General features: G+C 36.7%; 2 protein-coding genes across 2 annotated transcripts in view; one reads left to right on the forward strand and one right to left on the reverse strand.

Moving 5' to 3' along the window:
- The window catches only part of LOC139133832 (trifunctional enzyme subunit alpha, mitochondrial-like), a 32,905-nt gene extending 20,165 nt beyond the window's left edge, over nt 1–12,740 (forward strand). Inside the window, 11 exon segments of the mRNA XM_070700597.1 lie at nt 350–531; nt 1,511–1,546; nt 1,980–2,115; nt 3,323–3,368; nt 3,371–3,408; nt 3,820–4,029; nt 6,599–6,794; nt 8,872–8,886; nt 8,889–9,073; nt 9,880–9,934; nt 11,392–12,740. Coding sequence (XP_070556698.1) covers nt 350–531; nt 1,511–1,546; nt 1,980–2,115; nt 3,323–3,368; nt 3,371–3,408; nt 3,820–4,029; nt 6,599–6,794; nt 8,872–8,886; nt 8,889–9,073; nt 9,880–9,934; nt 11,392–11,543 — 1,251 coding nt within the window. The 3' untranslated portion in view covers nt 11,544–12,740.
- Nucleotides 12,741–15,980: 3,240 nt separating this feature from the next.
- The window catches only part of LOC139133836 (uncharacterized), a 54,536-nt gene continuing 45,816 nt past the window's right edge, over nt 15,981–24,700 (reverse strand). Inside the window, exons 4-6 of the mRNA XM_070700600.1 lie at nt 23,907–24,171; nt 20,489–20,614; nt 15,981–19,537 (exon numbers count right to left, since the gene is read on the reverse strand). Of these exons, the coding sequence (XP_070556701.1) occupies nt 24,142–24,171 (30 nt within the window). The 3' untranslated portion in view covers nt 15,981–19,537; nt 20,489–20,614; nt 23,907–24,141. The remainder of the gene's footprint in view (nt 19,538–20,488; nt 20,615–23,906; nt 24,172–24,700) is intronic.

A 24,700-nucleotide genomic window follows, 5' to 3' on the forward strand; every position in this document is an offset into this window, starting at 1 on the left:
TTAAATTCATCCTTTAAAAGCAACTAATATGATCAATTTCGGATTACTCTTAAAAGAAATTATTAATGTAAAGAATCAAATAAAAAAGTACTTGTAATTATATTAATCTCGGAAAAATAATTTTTCCCATAACTATGAAGATTTGTCAAAGATTAACTTGTAGTTCCAAAATATATTCATTTTTAATATGTCAAGCCTTACACATGAGTAATTATGTCTTTGATAGAATTTCTACTAATCTTTACATCAGTAAATTGTAGATTAGTGTTGAAGACAATAAAAGGGCTGCCCTTTCCAGATACTTTCCTAATAAACTGACATCTATTATGAATATCACTTCTCATCATAGACTGAATGTAAGAAGAACAGATTTGGCAAGCCGGAGAAGAGAGCAGATAACATAGCTGTATTAGGTGCTGGTCTGATGGGTGCCGGCATTGCACAAGTCAGCATTGACAAGGGTATGAATGTTATACTCAAAGATATGTCCTTAGAAGGACTGAGTAGAGGAAATAATCAAGTATTCAAGGGGTAAGTATCAGTAACCAGCTTCAGTCATCACTAAGTGTAGGATTTGATTTGATTACTGTACAATTTTACTTCAGAGGAATAAAATGACTATCTTTTCAAATTATTTCGAAAATTTTTTTCAGTGAGAAAATGCGTATGCTGTTCTGCTCTCTGAAAGACATGTTGAATAATCAGAGCTCCACACACATGCTTCATGTACACATAGCATGTAAAATATGCTTATGACAATATCTGGTGTGTACCTTAAGTTGTGTCGTTGAAGCTAGTCATATCTACCAGCAGGGAGGGAGTAGAGATCTGACAACTTATAATTTAGCATGTTTCAGTGAGCAGAAAAACGTGAATATTTTTTTCACATGAAATAAGCGAAACAATTTTAAAAAGATAACATGTGTCCCTTGAACATTTAGCACTGCTTTCACAATACCTGTAGCTGAACATATAGTTCCATGAATTGTAACTGAATGAGCTTCATCCAGTGTACAGGATCTTTTGCAACATGCAAACTTTCATTGATTCATTCAGTCCAAAGATTAAAAAGAAAGCAGGGTTTTAACCATGGCACTTTTTTCTAAACAAACCATATTCATTCCTTGCAATTGAGTTATATATTTAGATAGCTTTGATGTATCAACATTGATATTATGTGATCTGAAAGTTTATGCAGTGTGAGGATGACAGAAGTAAGTGTGCCATTCTATGCAACATCACAACTGATTCACCTTTACATGTACCACAGAGGGGAAGCTCCCAGTTGACATGATAGCCAACACAAATACAGACTTGATGGCTGTTGAATTTACCTGCTTACAGCCCTATGAGTGTTTTTGTTAAGGGCTGTAAGCAGGTAAATGTTACCAGTGTTCCCCTTTGTTATAACAGTATTAATCCAATAGACTAAGAATAAAATAACAATTTTGTTGATTCTTATTTAGTGGCACAACCTCACCTTTACTTCTGTCAAACATTTTATCCACAGTTTCAACACCAAAGTGAAGAGGAAGAAGATAACGAGGTAAGAGACCGTGAATTTACGGATGTATAATTTTCTTGTAATCAGATAAGTTAAGGAATACAGTGCTTTGACTTTGAGCTGATGGAAAGACAGTTGTTATTTAGAGGAACAATAACAATGAAACATGAAGTTTTTTGTGATAATTTTTTTTCACAATGAAAGACACCACTAATTTCTTTCATAGTTGTTGTATGGTGGAGTGCCACTGTTGGGACCATAAATTCACATTCTAAATTCTCCAATGTTGTTACACTTTGACTGCATCCAGCCAATCACGTGTCGATTTGATGAATATTTTGCCATGCTCATCTCTCTTTGTGCACCTGTAAACTTTGCAGTAATTAATGTCTTGCAGTGGGACTTCTCACAATCTTTATGTTATTAGTCAGTGCTTAGAACCTTCTGATGAGTTACTGTACTGCTTTCTTGACAGTTTTGAACGTGACCAGATCATGTCAAATCTGACATGCCAAATTGACTATGACAACTTTGGCACGGCAGACATGGTCATAGAAGCTGTCTTTGAAGATATCAACATTAAACACAAAGTTCTCAAAGAAGTTGAAGCAGTAAGTTTTCTCCTGTACACATTGTCACTGAATACCAATAAATCCATCCACAAAGAAACTGGTAACAATGGCTGTTGTCCTGGATATTTTCCATGTTGCAATGAAATACGTTACGTGTTATGTGAATAGTTCTATGATTTCAGTAATGACTTCAATGTGAAAAGAAATTACTGTTGTAGGAAAGAACGTATCAAAATGCTGAACTTATAACTTTTCCTGCTCTCAACTTAACTGTATAATTCTTCATGAAAAAATTGCTTTCTTAAGCCTGCCACACTCGAGAGAAATTACCTGTGCAAAATTTCATCTGAGGGTGTTTGCTCATCCATTTTACTCTTGTATGCAGACTATTTTTCGTGAGTTTTTTCCACATTAGCCATCGAGTAAAATATCCAACTTGTTTGATATTTTTTACCTCACGAGGCAAATTTCTCACCTAGTGCGCAGGAGAAAGTGATTTTCCTCACATCATTTTTACTAAAGTGTGCTTGGAGTTAAAGATATATAGCAGGCAAGATAGATTGGTCTTTCTTTCTAATTGTACAGCAGCTTCTGCTATATATCAAGCTAAAGTGACTGTTTTCAGTGCTGTGGGCCAAACTACCGGCAATCATTTTGGCACTCTGTTGGCACTGTCACGTGATCTTCACGCAGGCTTTAGTCAAAAGACATGATAAAAATCACTGTCTCTGGCCAAAACGGTGAGGAATTTGCCTCGTGATGCAAAAAGTATCAAGTATGTTGAATATTTTGCTCTAGGGTCAAGAGGAAAAAACTCACAAACAATCACCCACACACAAGAATAAACTTCCTGAGCAAACAGCCTTGAATGAAATTTTGCTCAGCTAATTTCTCTCATGTGCAGCAGGCCGTAAGAATAATAAGAACAGTAATGTTTGAATAATCTTTCACCCTAAGGAGGTGTTAAAACTTTACAAGTACTTGTACAAACTAAGACATGCATCGATGCAACATACAAATATTATAAATTCTTATGTGGATATAACCTTGAGGAAGTGAGTTCAAGTGAAACTACTGCATACACCCATAGAGTAGCCTGTAAACAGAGTGATCTTCTCAGCTGCTGCCACACTTCTAGCATTAATTGTTTACTGACACCCTTGATAAGTAATAAATTCAGTGCAAGTAAATTAAGTAATGGAAATGTCAGACATTGTTTGATGGAAGAAATTTTTGTCTGTTTCAGGTGATACCAGATCATTGTATCTTTGCATCAAACACATCAGCCTTACCATTTCTGAAATAGCTGCTGTCAGCAAGAGGCCGGAAAAGGTAAGCATTTTATCTTTTATGTAATTACCCACCATTTGTGTCAACCACCAGTTTCAATAAATGGATTGTTAGCAAAGTTCAGCTAGCTTTGTATGGAATATAAAACAGTATTGCTCGCAGGAACGGCAAACTGGATACCAAATGTGAAAATATTCAATAAATATTTGCAAGCACTCAGCCTATTAAATTACTTTGAATAATCCCTCTTCCGGACACAAAAAGTTTTTGTTACACTGTATTATTTATTACCTTAAACTCAAATTTCCTTTAAACAGATCCAAAATCACCATTGATTATAGTGGGTTTGGGACAAACCATGGTGGTGAAAGGCTTAGTCTGTTCTGTTCATTAAAGACGATTGAGTTGTCCAAAGCGTTTATAGTAAAATGAAAATATTTTTCCCCTTTACAGGTTGTTGGAATGCATTACTTTTCACCGGTAGATAAAATGCAACTCCTAGAGATCATCGCAACAGACAAGACATCCAAAGACACTGCGGCATCAGCAGTGGATGTTGGTCTCAGACAAGGTAAAATAGTCATCGTTGTCAAGGATGGCCCAGGGTTCTACACAACAAGAATGCTCATCCCAACCATGGCAGAAGTAGTTAGAATACTTCAGGTAAGATGTATCCCATGCCATTGATGCATATTCAAGGCCATGTGTCTGCCAAGATCATTGGTGGAAAACCATTTGTAGTAAAACGGTTAACTGCTCACGGTCTCAGAATTTATGTTGGTATTTGATGTACAAATGAATGGAATCCAACTTTTCACTTTTCTGATAGGATAATTAAAATGCCCAAGGCCAGAGAGAGGAAAACACAGTTGCTTTGATCTTAACCTTTCACCCCATTGTAAACATACATGTAAATTTACAAATTATTTCACATCTCACATTGGATTTCTTCAAGTATAAATCATGGATCAGGCGCAAACATTATTTCTCTTGCATATATGTCGTGAACTGGTCAAATCATAATTTGTGTCGAATTAATTGCCTGTATGATCTATGGGAGCTTATGTTCCAAAACAAGAACATTGCTGCTGATAGAGTGGTAAGAATAATGAAAGCGTACACATTTGTGGTTACTTTTGTGGTATTTCCAAAAAAGTGATGAATGTAAAGGAAAAGCTGTTCCATGTGACACTACATCAATTTCTTTTTTTCCGATGATTGTGAACACAGGTTCATTGTTTGGGAATCCTTACCATTTCCTTTGTGCTTTGAACGTGATTGATTTGTAATTCCAACAAAATAACTTTGGTAAAATCACTGGGGAATCCCAGTAAAATTTACATTGGTACCACCCTTGCTAAAGACACTTCATCTGCAATCTTCCCATACACAAACAAGATGTACATTACGCTAAAATGAAGTATGGTTGAGCAGAGAAACATTCAACAGGATTATTCACAGGCAGTGTTTGTGCTGCCAATTATCCCAATTTTGATATCAAAGTAAACACTACAATTTGGTGCAGAGAAGTACACGTAGATGTAACAGATTATTGAGAAGGGCCCAGGTACCGGTACAGGAATTAATATTAAATATCATACTACAGTAATGTAAAGTTACCTGTGAGTATTGTGATCAAAATAATTCTGTCAATTCTTCAACATGCACCTCGGTGACAGATATTTAAACTCTCAAAATTCAACAACATCAATTATTCACGCCATATTCAGTGTTCATTCTAGGACGTAAAAACAAGGGGCCACTTTGGGCCCCTACTCCTGTCCCAAGGGGGCCATTTTATAAAATCGGGGGCCGTCATGATCACACATGTAAAACCCTTGAATTTCTGCTGAAAATACTATAGTCTATCAAGTCAAGAAAAGGAGAATACTAGAGATCGGGCCACCTGTAACCAACGAAGCCTACAGCTAAGTTGTGCTCCGTATACGCAACAGGCCCAACAATGGCAGCAGCAAACTAACCGTTTGGTTTGATTCAATTGTTTACGTAACTTATGTGATGAATTATTGATGTCGGACTTAAACAACTGCACAAATTACTACGGACTGTGATTTTGACTGGAAACGATCATGATCAAAGCTTAGCGCACCGGTAGGATTTCTCCGAGTGGCCCCCGATTTGCACTGGTCGACAATTATCACACTGATACAACACGAGAGTGTAACCCGTACGACCTACATAAAGTGATCGATACATCAACTTTTAAAGATAACTTGTATGTATTAGCAAATTTACGATCATTGGTTCTGATCTGGCTACTCTGGATAACGAGATATGTCCGACCTAAACTGTGTTGCTCTTCAAAACGATCATATGGCCGGCCAAGAATGAATGCTTTCCTTGCAGTGTTCAACGTTTCGCTGGTATGCACGATAGACGTTGCAAACGCTTCAATTTAAGGGACTGCCCGATCATCCTGGGTTCATCAACTATTATATAGTACTGGCGTTAAAAATCTGAGCGGCGACTAGCTTTTCACGATAACGCGGCGGCCGCGGCCGGAGCCGTTGTTTACATTCATCGATCGTACCACATGCGCACGGCTCCAATACACCATTGCCCCTACATCAGTCCTTTTTACCCAGCTTCCTATGCACCACCATATATGCCGTAGTGGGCAAAGGTCGAAGGGTAACTGAATCGTTTAACATGGCACACTATGACTGAGGTAATGACCTTCGGCGAGCTACGTAAATGTACTATGAACTAAGTGAACTCTGCGTGATCGACCGACCCATTCATAAAATGTTGCGCCCTTGGTGGCGCATCAAAGGTAGAAATGAGGGCCATTCGAGATTTTTTTGCGCAAATTGCGCAATGGCGCGTCCTAGAATTAACTCTGCATATTTTTCTCAAAATCTTTTAGAATTCTTTCTGATTTACAACAAACGGGGGCTCATTTTGAAACCCTTGGAGTAAGAAACAACTTTCACTGTCATAGTTTTTGAATATCAAAAAGTTTATTTTCCTCCATAGAGTTAACACAAGGATGGCGGCCATGTTGAATTTCAAACATCGGTAAATCTTTCACTTTGGAGACACATAATACCGTATTATTGACTTGTGAAATGTTGTCAATCCTTTCATGAAGCAGTTATATGAATTCAAGGTTTAGCCAACGAAAGTGTTAGTTTGCTCTACCCATTGAGAACAAAAGAGTTGGACTAAAACTTGGTGGTAAAGGATTTTTTCTCTCATGTTTGCCATACAGGAAGGAGTTAGTCCAAAGAGGATAGATAAAGTCACCACCAGCTATGGATTTCCAGTAGGCAGTGCCACTTTGCTGGATGAAGTAGGCGTTGATGTAGGGTATCACATCGCAGAAAACATGCGACAAGCATTTGGTGTGAGAGCTGGTGGTTCCAACCCAAATGTGCTGAAAGAAATGTTTGAAGCCGGATACCATGGTAAGTTTGGAGACCCTTATCATGCCAAGTTCATATATCACTGTCAGGTCAAGTTGATTATAAAGACTAATGAAACGCAACATGCCCCATATGATGCATTTTAACAAAAAATGAATATTTAAAGGCTCCTGAAAACAGACTCCCTAAGCACGATTTTTGCAGACTGTAGCTGCTATAACATACCAAGCCAAGTGAGTGAAAATACTCTAGGTTTTTGCTCAATACAACTTCTCACTGATTTGACTGATGGGAAAGTGATAATGTCTGGCAGGGAAAGGTTATAAAAAAATCAACTGTAATTGAATATTACATGAATGATGTACCTTGATCTTTGCTGTATTTGCAGTGCATTCTTTTTGCATTTTTGTATCATGAGTGGTTCCTTGCTCTTTTTTTGTTTTCAATTTACTTTAATGTACAAGTAATTCTAACTTTACTACACAAAATAAAGTCATCTTTGTTTCTGCAGATGTTGTAGAACCATGGTAAATAGCCTCATAGCTTTGATAAGATTTGTGCTGTCCAAGTACGGTGTTGTTGCGGTACCGTCTGAGAGCATATTTGAGGTTAAATGACTTGAAACCCACTGTAATGTTTTCATGCATATTACATTCAACAGGTGTCAGAACTGTGATTCACTTTCGAGTTCATGGCCCATAAAAGTTGCTTCTTAAGGAAAATGTCGCTGACCTATGAGTTTTCATATCTGTCATATGACATTCATAGCTTAGACTTGGATTTCAAACATGTTTTGAAAGACCACTGCTTGAATCAAATACTGACAAGGTAGATTACGATAGCTTTCTGTGGTAACCTAGAGGGATATGAGACTCCCAGTTCCAGGGGAGCGTTCGATTAATACGATCATGATCGTGATTGGCCAATCATGATTGTGATCGTGCGTTCGAATACGCCCAATAACAATCATGATTGACAATCACAGCAATCATGCCCCTGGGCGTGATTGGTGTGATTACAAGATGGCGGACAACACAGCCACCGGTCCTGAAAGCAGAAACGGCGGTAATTTTAAAGTTTCAGAGAGTAAAATTTGATTTTTAAAGCAATATTTTTAAGCGAATTTAGTCGCAAGATGCCGGTTTAATCGCCTCTATTATTGAAAAATAAAATACTTTTATTTACAACGAAATTTGAAAAAAATATTTATTTGTTCCGAACACAATGCAGGCTAGGTAGGCACACTACCGAGTATAGGAGTACATGCAGTCTCTGCTACCTCCATGATGCAGTAGTACAATAAACTATTCCCACGAAATTTGATGGAAACGTTACCGATAAACTTGTAGGCATCGCTATGTATGCTACAGCTCTGTGCTGTGCAGAAATTAAATGCGTCAACACTGAGGGCAACTGAAATCATGATCGTGATTGCCAGTTTTGTTTACAACCTCGATTTCGAAAATGATGTCACGTATATCATAATCATGATCGTGCAAATGGAACGCACCCCAGGACACCTATTGGCGTGGATTTATTCAGCACTGAGGGCGCTATTTCCATTACTCTCTCAAACATGGTCAGGTTTTGATCTGACATTGATCTAACACCAGACCAAAGTGTTTATGCATGATTGTCTTTTAAACCAAAATATTGTGGTAAAAGAACTAAGTAAAAAAATCATTCTCAAAACCTTTCACTGTATTCCTTATACAATTCTAACATATACAAACAAAATAGATTTTGTCCAATCAAAACAGATGACAGCATGAAATTTTGATGGTCTGAGTACTGTCATGTAGCATTTTGTCCACAACATCAATTATTTATGCCGTATTTTTCTCATATTAACCCTTTAAGAGCTGTAATTTTCCAACCAAAATTTAAGTGCAACATTTTACCATTTTTATGAATTTTCCTGTAATTTTTTTGATAATTTTGAACAAAACTGACATCACATTTCATTGGCTGCTGTCTTTTATCAAAATTTTGGCAAAAATCCGAAAACAATTGACTGGGGTATGTCTTGTTAAGGTGACATAAATTGACTTTGGCGCTCAAAGGGTTAATCCCATCCAAATAATATATCTGACCTATCAAGCTTTTATTACTCTGAAAGGTCGCAAGTCTGGCAAAGTCTGTTTGTGTATGAGGGTGGATCAAAAGACCGTCCAGTGAATGAAGGAGTAGAAGCTATCCTTAAGAAATATCACACTGCTCCGATGGGGGAGAACACAGATGAAGATCTGGCGTTCAGATTAATGTCAAGGTTTATCAATGAAGCTGTCTTATGTCTCCAAGAAGAAGTTATCAATGGACCAGTAAGTTTCCAAAATATTGTACTAAGTGATGAAAAAATTGAGAACTGTAAATTCAGGCAATTTTCTCCCAAAAATGAAACTTAGTCATCTTTACTTATAAAAAACTAACATATTTTTTTCCTCAAGAGTAATATAAAAGATATTGAGTCCGAGGTTTTGGGATGTGAGGGGCAAACTACTGACTGATATTTGACATTCAATATGGTTGCCATTCTTTCTGTGGGAAAAGTTAAAGTCGTCAGAAAATCACTACTGTGTAACGTTAAAGGTTTGAAAGGTGGACATGCATTCACAGAAACTGATCCGCAATGACCTCTATAAGTTTGGAAGTCACAAAATCTGTCCATTTCAGTGCATGCTGGTTTTACAGACCAATATTGAGTTGTGAATTAACATTTCATTGAACAGTAGACGTGGATTGTTGTCTGATGAGTCACCAGAATATTTTTATAACAAATGATTTAATCCTGTCACCTCCAATGTATTGACCCAAATCAATTGTTATCGATTGGGAGGTTTAATTGAAATTTGTACTGAGAAAGAAAGTTGAATTAGGGTTGAAAAGTTAGAGTAGTGTATCAGAATCTCATTGAACAAAGTGTCCATTGTCATAATGATGTCTCAAATTTTGCAGGACAAGCATAGCGGGGAATAGGTATTAGCCAGTTGAATAGAGCAGATTCCCAAGGATGACCTGATTACATGTACAATACCTCAATAGGGGTGTGTCATTGTTTTGCTGACTTTATACATCCCCTTGTGAACATGCCTTATTGAAAGTCACTTTCCCATATTTCTGTTTACAGGTTGAGGGCGATATTGGAGCAGTGTTTGGTCTTGGTTTTCCACCATTCCATGGCGGTGAGTCCTGCTTTTTGTGCTATAGCAATGTGAAATTAGCATGTGTAAAGTGCCTCTGGGTTTTTTCAAGCTGTTATATTGCCAAAATGTTGAATCTATGATAATGATAGAGTATTTTGGAATTACTGTGAGATCTCACCAGACATACTCCAAGCAGCAGTTGCATACATAAACAAAGGCTCACTATTGCCAGTGTCATGTCAGGTCAGGTCAGAGATATCAATATAGGATTGAGATGTTGGTCAACTGAACTGTCTGCCACTGACCCTTCCTTTGTGAATCCATTTGATACAAGTAGAAGAAATGGGGAAATTTGACAGGTGTGAGCCATGGAAGCAAGTTCTTATGAAATGATTCTGTAAACATGCATCTTATCGGAAAGTTTAGATCCACAATTTGTTTTGAGATCACATGATATTTACTTATAGCTAAGGGCATATTCTTTGCATTATTCATTGATTTGAATACAAGCCCAGTAATCTTGTAAATGAAATTGTAATACAGTTCTGTGAGAGAATTGTAATTAATTAGCTTTAAGGAAGAGAAAACATTGTGTCTGGTCCTTTTTTTTTGTCGTGTAATATAATGTGGTGATGTGATTATTCCCCAAACTACTGCAGTATAGGATTACCACAACACTTCTATTTGTTTTTGTTTCCTGATGCAAAATGCTCACTTTCCCAATTTAGCATTCCAAGGGTATGAAAGGAGGAAGGGCAGTTCCATGTATGGTCATTGATAGGTTGGAAGGGAAGGCTGGTTCCATATTTGATTTTACTGATTTCACTGATATGACATGAGTCATTTAGTTTTAGTTGTGTATTTGGGATACAGAGGTGAGGATTTATTGAACACACCTGACAAGGTGAAAAAAAAATATGTGGGGTGTTAATGATGAAGGCATAGCAATGAAATTTCATCTCATCCTAAACGTTCAAAATTTATGATACTGTATTTTACATTTGTACTCAAGAGCATTGATGAGAACAATGCGGGTGTCACCAAACTGTAGAGTTGAACAGTTCACAGCCTATGATACAGTGACCTCACCTTGGTGTCTTTGCATGGCATTTATGATGCTACAATGTATATCAGGAATGAGTGACTTGTACATACAATACAACTGTCTGTATAACAAGGAAACAAATGGTGGCTGTTCATGATAGTCATGCTGTATAAACATGTACATCACACATCTTGACTGCCTAGAACTTCTTCATTTTGTCTGAAAAATTTGCAAAGTCCATGAAAATATTTTACACCTGGTTGATATCCACTTGATGGGAATAATGGTAATTGTCATCGTTCTGAACAGCAATAATCTTCCCAAAAAGTTGTAAAGGGCTTTCTCTATGGCATAAAGTACATAACATATCTTCCAATGTGCCCATTGTCAAATTCTGAACCTCACAGACTTGCTCCTTTCAATTACTCATTCTGAATATTACTGTTTGTAGGTCCATTCCGGTTTTTGGATACGTATGGAGCCGCCAACCTAGTGAAAAAGATGGAAGTATTCCGTGAACAGTACAGCGATCAATTTAAACCATGCCAGCTTCTACTAGATCATGCCAATGACAAAACCAAGCGCTTCCATGTCAAGAAATAAACACCTGTGAAGTTAAGTGTGAAAGATGGTTCATTTCTGTTTGTGGACTGGCTTTTCTGTCATGTGGGCTTTCAAAAAATCTGGACAGTTGATACCTCAGTGTCATTTAGAACTGACAATGAATATACACAATTATGCTTCAATTTTGAGATACAATTGTGTGTGTATTTCACATCCAGAAACCAGCATGTTTTTGTGGCTATGAAATCTGTTACAACCAGAACCATGACCAATGTGTAATCTGGCAAGATCAAACATGGACATGTGGTCTCAATATCACTTTGAACAATTCTCACTTTGCAAGTTTGGTTATTGAGAGACCAAGTACCCAACATTTATTCAACGATATGTGATTTTCATAATGGCCACCATCCCTGTGTTAATATGTGAAAGGTACAATTTTTTTATTTTCACAAAACTAAGACTGAAAGCTTAACTTGCTCACCAAGCTTTAACATAGGTCTTCACAAGCAGTAGACCAGAAAGAATTGTAAAAATTGAGAGTGCTAAATAATCTGAATCCAAGGAGCTTTCTGCCTTAAGGTCATGCAGAAATATAAACCACTACAGTCACAGAAAACGGGGATGCCTTCATTGACATTATGTATGTCAAAAAAATACAATGGACTGAAAAAAGTCATAGAGGTGTCAGAAGCAATATCAATAAAGCAGCTGGGTCATTGTACCTTTCACCCACTTCCCGGTACAAGAAGTTCACTATCATCATTTAAAACGATGGACCAAACTATAATGAGGTTAAATCCTGACCCCTTTGTCTGAGTGTTGAATGACCACATAACAGAATTGTAAGGCACCATCTCATACATCTTCAGCCCTAGTGATGTCAACACTGGCAATCGAGGTGTATTTTAAATAAGTGTTGAACAGATGTAAATTTGGGAAAAATTTCCCTCCAGCAATGCAATTTCAGAATTTATGAAAATCTCATTTTCTGAGTACAACTTTGTATTTTATAGATTGCAACGTACTGGCAGAAATTAGTAGTTATTGTACATAAATTCAGTTTTGGTTGAGGTTTAAAATGACTTTTATAGTTATGTTTGCATTGAACAAATTATTGGTTTTACTCCACCACTGTTTGGTGAAGTTTTGTTCTGTGGTGTGATATTCAAAGTGGATGTATTCTCTCTTGTAAGGAAAATGACGGCCAAGAAATAAAAGAAACAACAACTGGAACTGTTTTTGTATTGAGTATTGTGTATTGGCTCTTGCAGCTGTATTGGGAGAGTCTAGGTATCATAAGCAGGTGTCATATAGCTTAGGCCTCCCTCATGATGAAACCCTGTCTTTGATTAGCATCATGAGGTGGTGGCGTGTAATACGTGAGTATCCTTGCAGCTGTATTGCATCACTTCTATACCTGTGCAAATGGAATTTTCCAGTCACACCCTGTGTGTCTGTCATTTGTGGAAATGGAACGTGCCACCCAACACCCTTTGTCTATCATTTGTTGAAATGGAATGTTCTAGCTGGCACACACCCTAAGATGAAGGCTGTGTGACTGGATATTTCATCAGACCAAAGAAACTGCTGAAGTCCTAACAAATAGTTGATGGCCTTCATCTTAAATGTTCTCCTTGTTGTAATTATCCATTTAATATCCTTTGTTAGAATTTATTTTGACATCTGAATTCTCAGAATAATAGGCACTCTTTGAGGAATAGTTGGAAAAATACAAACTGCAGGAAGTGCCAGTGTCAAGGACATATTGCTTTCTTCCTACGTGATCATCATGTATTTCAATTGGGTCTTGAATAGCCAATGTGTTGTGTGTAGGAGATCAGGCTTCATGTTGACTCAAATTTGACAGTTTTATCAGAAATGAAAATCACAACAAAACCATGGGATTAGACCACAGTCAATGCTAAATGATGACACAGAGATAATTTAGATTTGTTGTTAAAAAAAGGATAGGGGGAGTGTCTAGGCATGACAAGGAGGCATCTTGGCCTAGGCCTCCCTCGTGATGAAACGGTGTATTTGAGTAGCATCATGAGGTGGTGGCATGCAGTACCTGAGTATACGTGCAAAATGCAGAAGCCTCACAAGTGGCGTCATGGCAACCAAGACCCCATGATGGGAGACATGTCTGATTTGACTCCCTCATGGTGTAGGCGCTGGTGCCCAAGTGGGACATGTATGCTCTGGTTAGCAAATTTCCCCATGCACTTAATTGAAACCAGGCAAAGAAGAACAAAAGACAGAAAAAACTCCAAGCAGAAATGTCAAAATGTAAATGAGGCTGTCTACTGTGTATGAGCAGTCTGGAATTCCAACAGCCCAAATCATCAAAAAGACTGCTTCAAAAAAAGGGGGTAGGCGAGAAAGGGTAGCAATGTGTGCTGTGGCCAGGCAAGTACACACATACTAAAGGGAAACAAAGGCATAAGCCAAAAAAGGTAAGAAAATGAAGTCTGATGTCATGAGCACAAGGGGAATGCATGGGCGGAAAATGTTCAAGGTCCGGGACATGATGGAGGTAAAAGCGTAGGCACATGCAATGCAATGGTAGAGGGAAAATGGGAAGGTTGTTGACACCTAGAATGTGTGAAAGTTCAGAGGTCAATGCATGATTCAGCAAAACACACACACACACACAGAAGGGAGACAGATTTTAGGCAGAAGCCACAAAGGGGAGAAAAACAAAAACGGTCATGAACACAAGGGGAAGATGTGAAAGGTCTGGGATGGAGGCAAGTGCATGGACACATGAAAAGCGATGACAGGAGGATAAAAGATGTCATCCTGGCATTAACCTTGATTATAGTATAATACCATAATCTGCAGACACAGTAAGTTGATCTAGTATAGTGAGGTAAATGTAAACATCACATGCTGTAAATAGTGAAGTGAACAAAAATCTATTTGTATACCTTTGTGATAACCTAAAGATTGTACCATGTGATAAATCGGGTTCGACTGGGAATTTTACCACACGAAAACACCACAGACAGAACCACTCGGCCAATCCAAAAACCAAGATAAGTTGTTACAATTTTTCTGACTGCGACAACTCCACATGCTATAGAGTTCATGAAGCACTCACAATCACATACTCGCTATCACACATCACAAAACATTTGGATATAAGCATGGCTACTGCATATTGCACTTGGTTTTTAAAGAGGCACTCCCATTTGGTAACATTTTAAAATACATTTTTTAATGCCAACGGTCGATATTTGACATCGACTGCGCGCGGATCGCGAGATATTGTTAAAAATATGTCCTCAAAAAAGTTAAAGTTTGAATTCCGGTGGCCCACCTGAATTCAGCTTCCGAACATAGAACGTTCGGCACTGGGGCCATTGTCAACTAAGCTATGGAGTACGAGTCTACGCTGACGCTGCTGTACGCCACAGCAGTACCACTCGCGTCGGTGAGCGGTCATGTCCCATGGGAGAAAGCCGAGTCCAACTGACTCGGCAAAAAAACGAAAAACAAAGTTTGCTGATTCCACCAGAATTCGCATAGGTGAGTAGCACAGATAGGTGCGGTTGATACATAGTTTGCAGCCGCCGCGTGGTATGCGCGCATACCACACGCGGCGGCCGCTATGTATCGAACCACGCGTAACTGTGTGGCAGACGACAAAATGTAGTCATCAGAGGCAACTAATATTTTACACGTAAAAACTGATATCTATGTGGTATTGTTTAAAAATTTAATACAACTGATTGAGAATAATGAAAACGACAAAAACTAAGGAGAAGTTTTTAAAAAGAATTACCAGAGGTAAAGGCATTGATAATAATGTATATAAAGTCATCACAGTATGAGGTAAATTAATTGCGTCATTCGAACGTTTTTGGACTCCTTAGAATATCGTCAATCAGCACAACAACACACTTTCGGGGGATTTCGGGTCAAAACCAGAAACGATCGTAAAACTTCGGGATGTGAAAAATACGCTCGGGAAATGACATGTTTTTATCGATATCTCGCGATCCGCGCGGAGTCGCCACGTCAAATATCGACCGTTGGCATTAAAAAAATGTGTTTTAAAAATGTTACCAAGTGGGAGTGCCTCTTTAATAAGGGAGGTGATATGATTGTCAGTATTAATTGCCTGCAGTATACTAAGATTGAATATGGTACTGGGTGCAAGGAGTCCCACATGAACTTGAAACCAATACACTTAAATCAGCAATCAATGACTTTCATGTTTTCCAAAACTTCAAGGCCATGATTTTTCTCTTAAGGGTTGTACACTCAAGGTCACTGAAAATGCAAGAGCTTATCAGTTAAGTTTGCCATCATTTTTCCAGGAGATGGAAAAGACTTTTCCCCAGGAGAGTCATATGCAGAGATCTTCCATGCCGTACTGTTTGCACATTTCTTTTGACACTTTTGACATTACATTTTCTGTGATTGCCTTCTCAGACAATAAAATTAAAAACTTCTACAAATATCACTAAAATGTCAAAACTATCTTTATTTGCAGTAAAATCATGTATAAAATTTGTCTGAAGTTGTTAAAAATATACAGAAACTTTCTGTACTGACAATTGACATTGAAAAACATCAAAGACAAATTTGTTTTTTGTTCAAAATATGCAGATTAATAGAATCTCACACCCCCAAGGACCTGGGATCAGATTTCTCACACGAGTTGGGGTATTTTGTCTCACACGAGCCGCAGGCAAGTGTGAGACAAAATATCCCCAACTCGTGTGAGAAATCTGATCCCAGGTCCTTGGTGTGTGATATTCTTTTCTCACATGACCACAAAATGCATTAAATTACATTAGACACGTACAACATTATCCAAAATCGTGACAAGTCTGTCGTAATTGCCACTGTACTCTGACCTGCTTACTTTGTATTCCTGTCCGTGTGTTACTCGTCGTGCCATTGGATAACACTTCGCACGTGGAACGAAACGGACTGTATATCATCCAATCAGAGTGTGGGACGATTTCTGAGAGTGTGGGATCGATTTTTCCCACACAGTCGATCCCGCATTCCCAGCGGCCAGGAATGTGAATATAAAATGTCTTGTCCATACAAAAGTAATTGTAGACAAAGTTATATACTTTACAAACTATACAGAAAGCTTCTATAAAAACAAATAATGAATTTTCCTACAAATATTTCTTGAAGTCTATTTTGAAAACTAAGCCACATTTTGGTAAAAACATTTTCATCTCTAAAGATTGTTTGTAAAATTGCCAGGTAATGTGTAATCTGGCATTTGTAAATATGAATACAGTAAAACCTGTGCTTTTTTTAGAAATCATGATTGCTCATAGGTTGATCATCATAAGTTACAAGTTGAACAGAATTTGAAATTGCCATGGGGAGACCACTCCATTCAGGTCACTTTTATAATCCCCAAGAATGTCTTCAATAGGCAGATTTCAATAGGCAGATTTTACTGTATTTTCAAATGTAAAATTTTGTTCAACAGGCTACTCTTTCACCTAACTAATTCATGGTACTTAAATAGATCATTCATTTGGCCACATAAGTAAGTCGTACAAATTTCATTTGGTCAACCATACCCTTCAATATATATGTATATATGGTCGTTTTCTACAGCTAAAGCACATAAGATTATAGAAGCTATTATATAAGTTTAAGATAATTAATCAATGCAAAAAATTCCTTAAAAGATGAATGAGTTTGCCAGTTCTGGAATTAACAGAACTTTTTATAATGACTGCAGTTACATTGTGTTGAAAGTAGTTTAATCACATCACCATCTAAAACTTACTGTGTCCTTATTACCCTAAAGGTAGCGGGGTAAAGGCTATTTTTGCACCAATTCTTTTCTCAGAGTTAATGTCAAGTTTCAAGTGTTAGAATCAAGAATCATATTTTCAGGATAACTCCCTTAGTTAATACTTTCTCCAAAGAATATAAAAACTATATTTGTAGCCATGATTTTGAAATATGACACCAGTCAATATTAAAATTTAATTTTTCATATTTTTTTACATATTTGAATTTAATAATAATTGGATAGTATTAATATTACCAAATTAGTTATAAATATGTTGACACTATTATTGTAAGATTTGTACGGCAGGATTTGTAAAGAAAATTGTTTTTATGATTTTACATTTGTTTACATATCAAAAAATTATTAAAAATTCTTTCAAATTTCAAAATGTGATTTTTCAAAAAGTACTTCAAATACAGGAAAATTGTGCCGTATAAATCTTATCTGTAACCTTGTTAATAGGCTGTAAAAATTCCATGTCCATATCTTATTTCAAAGGTTGGATTAGATTGGTATAAAATTATGTAGGAAAACTGTTATTCTGTCAAAAATGTTAAAAACAAGCCATACTTGCACCCCTCTTTTGAAGTCAAAGGCAGTCTTTTTGGTTAATCTCACTTTGACACCTCTTTGACACTCAAAGAATCTAAAAATGCATTTACAATAGCAGTCACGCATTCTGAATGCAAGCACTGCCTTGTCAAACTTTCCTGAAAAACAGTAAAAAGTTACTTTCCCTTTTCAAACATTTTTTTGAAAGCTAGGGGACTCTACCATAGTTAATACACTAAGGACTCCCCAACTTCTTCTTATTTGGTCAGTTTTTCAGAAGTTTTAACAGGCTATAACTCTGCAATGCCTTTGAGCCCAAATGTCTAGTTTTTTTTATTCCACAGAGAATGTGACTACTTTTATATTTTAATAGTTTTATTGAAGTTTATAACTGACGCTCTAGCCTTTACCGCTACCTTAATTCATTTCCATGTCATGTAGTCTGTCCCGAGGATAAGACGATTAATTGCTATGTAAAGTAGTAAGAATTCAATTCTTGTGGTTGGTTGGTTGGTTGGTAACACACAAACTATTGACATCTGTTTGCAAACACTATAAATTAAGTTCAACTTCCGCAGACTTGCCAACTTTACCTACATTTGGTACTAAGACACAAGCCTGTTTATAACTGAGTGGAGGGACTGTGTTTTAAGAGTGATATCCCAATTACATCACTTATTGCATCAGATAATCCCAATGAAATGAAACTTCAAAACAGTGCATTTGTAATATTGCTAGAATGTCAATCTGAACACGATGTGTTTAGGCTTACGTACGTGTAAACAATCATTTCCATCATTTTGCAAAATTTCATAGCCTTTCCCTTGTTTTAAATCTCACTGCGCCATTGAAATGATCATAGGTAAAAAACTATGTTCCGTAAAAAAAGGAAATTTTGACACAAATAAAGCAATAAATAAGCATTGCAATGATTGAATTTGGCCCTCAATCTATGTGTATCATCTCTCAAAAAGTATCACTGTATGATGATTTTACAAAAGCAAAACATCTGTGATATTTTCTTCTGAATTCTAGTGTTCCAATCGTGGTGTGATATGAGAGCCAAAATTTCTGATTTGAAGACTTTGAACTGGCAAGTAAAAATGACAGCTGAACAAATCACTGTAGTGTATTAAACACATACTGGCTACATTTTGTTTTTTTCTAATCTCCTCAGGTGATTGATCTCAATTCTAACACCTGTGTCAGTCTGTTACAAAAAAAAACTATTACAGAAAACAGAATCTGACACACACTTTTCAATGTCATTAGGCTATCAAATATTGGCGCAAATTTCAACGCGACACACAGAAGTGTTTGCACAGAGGAAGAAAAAAAACATTTTTGAGGAGTTATGTGAACTGATTGTCACATGATCCTTATGTAAACAATGCCACTACTGAACACGAATCATATCATTTGTCAGTGCCCTGGCTTTCAGAAAATACAATATAAAATATATTAATATATACAATATGATACATAACTTTAATGGGGTTTTGTGAGCTCAATTTTTTGTAGAGGACTCATTGTTTGATGAGAATGGGACTGGGAAAAGGGTTCAGTTTAGACAGGTTTCCAGTTTAGACAGGGTCAGTATAGACAGGTTTCACTGTACTTGTCTCGTGCATCTACAATCTTTTCTCACAAATGACTCCCAGTTGTACATGTCATTTGTACTATCATTAGCAGCTTACTGTAATGGAAACAGAGAAAAGAGATTTCAGTATTGTCATTCACAAACATACATTCCACAACATACATTTCAAGATTATCACTCTGTACACAGATATCAATTGGGCTATCTACAAATATGTCTACAATTCAACACAAGAGAAGTTGCTTTTACAAAAAAACTATGCATGCATTGGTGGGGAAATCAACCAAAATTACATACCCGCCTATAGAGAGAGTTAAAATTCCCTGTGTCAGCTTCATGTTGAAAAATATTCACTGAAAGCTTTATTACCACCTGTTTGACCAACATATTGAAATGCTTGAGAAGGGGGCACTGCAATTGCAATTTGGGAGGTATAAAAAAACAAAATGCCACTGTTTTGCCCCTTCAGGTAGAGTTTTGACCATGGAAATGTTAATGAAATGTAGACCCTTGACAAGGTTTATGCCTCAAGCACAATTTGACCTATAATTTTACAAAATGTAGTTTTGTGGCCTGAGTATTCAGGCCAAATTGTAGACTTTTGACACCCGATTTAACAGAAAATTATGGAGTTTTTCAAGTTGGTTTATTCAATCATCAAGGTAATTCTTATCATCAGAAGTCACTTATAATGTCTACCTCATCATCAGCAGAGAAACCTTCACAGAAGATGAAAGAACAATCACAAATATGTTACCTATTCAAACCTGGACTAGCAGCTTTATTCATGAATTTGTGATGCAAATTGCATCACTTTTAAGCTACTTCCCCTCAAAACATGTACATCATTCAATGAATGTCAGCACGGCTCAGATTTGTAAGAATACACTTGTACCAAAGTGAAGGTGACTGCCCTTTACACTTTAACGATTAAATGAACCTTTTGGAACCAAGTAAATGCTGTAGACATGTAAAAATTGACTAGACGTGTAATATGACGGTAAAAGTGGTTAATTTACTTGTAGCTTTCACAGTTCAGTCACTTACCTTTGAGGCATTTGCACTTAGGACAGATAGTCCAATTTCAACATTTTGTAACTGCTTTCCACTTTCACGGTCATCATCACGACCTGCAGGTCTTGATTGGTTTTTTTCTTCCATTGTCTGTACTTCCTGTGTCCAATGGAATCAAACGCCCATTGAAATATTACAATGAGAAAACATAATTCTGTTCTTTCTCCATTCTAAATTGCTGCAAATTTGCTTCAATTGTATTTCACTGAAAGCTTGAATAGCCGTTACACTCTTCATATAAGTTATTTACTGCAGTATGGATTTTGTTTGTATGACAGAGTTTTCAATGCATTCTACTGCTTAATTATCCCATGTTATGGAATGCCCACAGTGTTCAACTGCAGTGCCCATATGTGCATAAATTCCTGATGTTGCTTTTGACAACTGAGTTCTGGTCCAGCCTTGAATCGATTTATAAATATCAACACTACATAATTTACACACAACATGATATGTCGAAATTAAAAATTAGCTTTAGATATTTGCATTTTGTCCCACTATAGACAGAACAATCAATAACAAGTCATCGTTGATGACACAGTCCCCACTTGTTAATGGGAACTTTGATTACAAATCCTCAGAGAGGATAGAGTCCTCTTCATTAATTAGGTCTGTGATAAAAATACTTTGATACAGATGGCGCTCAATGGCCAAGAATGAGTTCCATGGTGATGAAAACATAAAACCAATGTAGGCCACCATCCTAAAGTTCATTAAATGAGTCAACTAGGAATTAATCATCAGGATGTTGCAAAACATTTTTGCATCCTATCATAACACTGATAGATTATCACTGGTACCATATTTATAAAGTTTGATGCAGTGCTTCTGAACATTCACCCTAAAAACAAAAGTTCATCATGTAAATGCAAATTGGCAATTAATTTGATTTATTGGATCGTATCACAAAACAAATGGACGTGCATATGTATGACATATGTCAATGTCCTTGTACCAACTTTGAATAAAATTGGTTGAGATATGCCTGAGTTATGCCTTCGTACATAAAAAATCGTAACAAAATGGCTGCACGGCAGCCATATTGGATCGTATCACAAAAGCAATTGATGTGCATATCTATGACATTGGTCAATGTCCTTGTACCAACTTTGAATGAAATCGGTTGAAACATGTCTGAGTAAGGTCTCTGTACATGAAAAAATCGTAATAAAATGGCCGCCTGGCAGCCATATTGGATCGTATCAGAAAACAAATGACGTGCATATGAAGACATAGGTCAATGTCCTTGTACCAACTTTGTATAAAATCAGTTGAGATATGCCCGAGTTACGGCTTTGTACATGACAAAATCGTAACAAAATGGCCGCACGGCAGCCATATTGGATAGTATCACAAAACAAATTGACGTGCATATCTATGACATTGGTCAATGTCCTTGTACCAACTTTGAATAAAATGGGTTGAAACATGTCTGAGTTTAATGGCTCCGTACATGAAAATCGTAATAAAATGGCCGCCTGGCGGCCATATTGGATCGTATCACGAAACAAATCAACGTGCATATGTATGACATAGGTCAATGTCCTTGTACCAACTTTGAATAAAATGGGTTGAAACATGTCTGAGTTATGGCTCTGTACATGAAAAAATCGTAATAAAATGGCCGCCTGGCGGCCATATTGGATCGTATCACGAAACAAATCAACGTGCATATGTATGACATAGGTCAATGTCCTTGTACCAACTTTGAATAAAATCGGTTGAAACATTTCTGAGTTATGGCTCTGTACATGAAAAAATCGTAATAAAATGGCCGCCTGGCGGCCATATTGGATCGTATCACAAATCAAATCGATGTGCATATGTATGACATATGAAGTAATCCTTGTACCAAGTTTGAATGAAATCGCTCCAGGCATCTCTGAGATATCTGCGTGAACGGACGGACGGACGACGGACGCACGCACGCACGCACGCACGGACATGACCAAACCTATAAGTCCCCCCGGACGGTGTCCGTGGGGACTAATAATTACCGGTATGTACAATGTTACCGGACTACAATAGTGAATTATCAAAGGTAAATCTCCTGTGCCTTCAAAGATCCATTAGCATAGAATAACATTCAACATATTTTCCAGTATTTTCATCCAACTCATAAAACTGCTTTTTGTTGTGTTTCCACAATCACCTGGTATTGCCCTGCAGGTTTTCATTTTGTCAATCTAAATAACATGGTGTTCTTGTCAATTCTAGCAAGGTTTCTCTTACCCCACTTGGGGTAGAGTAACCATGATTCTAGTGCAAATTTTGACTTAAACAATCCATTTGGTGGTAAAGAAAACATACTGTCAAGGACAACTGTCTGGCTATCATCGATAAGAATGCCAAAAATGGCACATTCTAAACAACAGCTGTACAGTGTACATATCAGATTTCAAAAATATCATTCTTGTGATTTCAGAGTAGCTTTTTACCAAAAAGAAGAAATTGCATCAACAAGCGACCTTACAGCTGATATAGCTCCGCTCTGTTGATGAAGAAAAGTGGAAATCTTTGATAGCTCATTTCAGTGCAATTTTGTAGTTTGGGGGCAATTTTGCCATTTTTTGGTAAAAAAATCTGTGTCTCAAAAAACTATTAGTCTGATAGCTTTGGTTGACATGTTCTTAGGGATGATCTTAATGTGATATTTTCAAATTATGATGAAATCTTCAATTGTTTATCTTTGCAGCTATTTTTGCCATTTTTTGTCATGGCAAAATAGCTGCAAAGATACACAATTGAAGATTTCATCATAATTTGAAAATATCACATTAAGATCATCCCTAAGAACATGTCAACCAAAGATATCAGACGAATAGTTTTTTGAGACAGATTTTTTACCAAAAAATGGCAAAATTGCCGCAAAACTACAAAATTGCAGATATCATAATTATTTCAATACATTATAAATAGGATAAGCCCTAGCAACCTGTATACCAAATATCAAAGCATATCAGACAGGCAATTTTTAGAGACAAATTTTTTGACCGAAAACAACAAAATTGCCCTTAAAATACACACTTGCATACTCTATCATAGTTTGAACAAACCTGAGTCAGGTCATCCCTGGAGACCTGTATACCAAATATTAAAGCTAAAGACTAAAATTCAGTTGTCAACAAATAAAAATATCACATGCAGTACACAATATGGTTTTTGCAAAGCTATAACACGTGAAGCAAGGACTGGTGTATTTGTCTTATACAAGTAGAGCATATATTATAAGTAAGAAACATTTTGTCACAAGTTCTTCACAATACCGTAATTGTCCTGTAATGATTGGCAATGGCAGAAGCTATTATTATTTTTTCAAATCTATTATTGGAATTTGGTTGATAATACATTGGTTAGGGCAGAGTACACAAGAAACAAATCTTTAACATACCAGGTGATCACTGCTGAAACTATTAATGCCAATAGTATAACAATGACAACGACTGCTATTGTATTAGCATTTGATCCTCCGGACACATTATTTGGACTGTTGGGTATTACTGTAGTGTTATAGCCCAGCAATACATCAATTGTTGTCCCATAGGAGGCAGTCGTCATGGAAGGCACAGGGATGCTTTGACTGGCATTAGCACCATCAGTGGGCAGTAAAGAGTTTTCACTCATGTTTACACCATCGGTAACCAACGCTGTGGTTGCTGGAAGAAGCCATTATGTGCATAAATTAAAAATCTGGAAATACAAAGGCATTCTCACACTCACACACACACACACACACACACACACACACACACATATATATATATATATATATATATATATATATATATATATATATATATATATATATATATATATATATATATATATATATATATATATTTGTATATGTATATATATATTAAGAAGTGCTATATGACAAATCAGACAAATCAAATATTATTGCCAAGTGATATACATAATATAGCACTGGAATATGAAAACATTTAGATGTCAGTTCAAAGGTATGGCACTATCAATAATGAAAATCATTTAATGTTATTTTGTCACTTTGATACATAAAAGGAAGAATCTACTTTCTGATCACAAAAATATAATTGTCAGTACAGTTCAAGGGACAGATTCAACCATTTTATACAAATATTTCAATGGCAAACATCCGCAGTCAAATCAATAGGCGACCCCACTGAATAGTGACCAAAGATGGCTTCAAGGATATATATGACA

Source organism: Ptychodera flava, chromosome 5 (genome assembly GCF_041260155.1).
Source record: "Ptychodera flava strain L36383 chromosome 5, AS_Pfla_20210202, whole genome shotgun sequence".
In the NCBI taxonomy this organism is placed as follows: domain Eukaryota; kingdom Metazoa; phylum Hemichordata; class Enteropneusta; family Ptychoderidae; genus Ptychodera; species Ptychodera flava.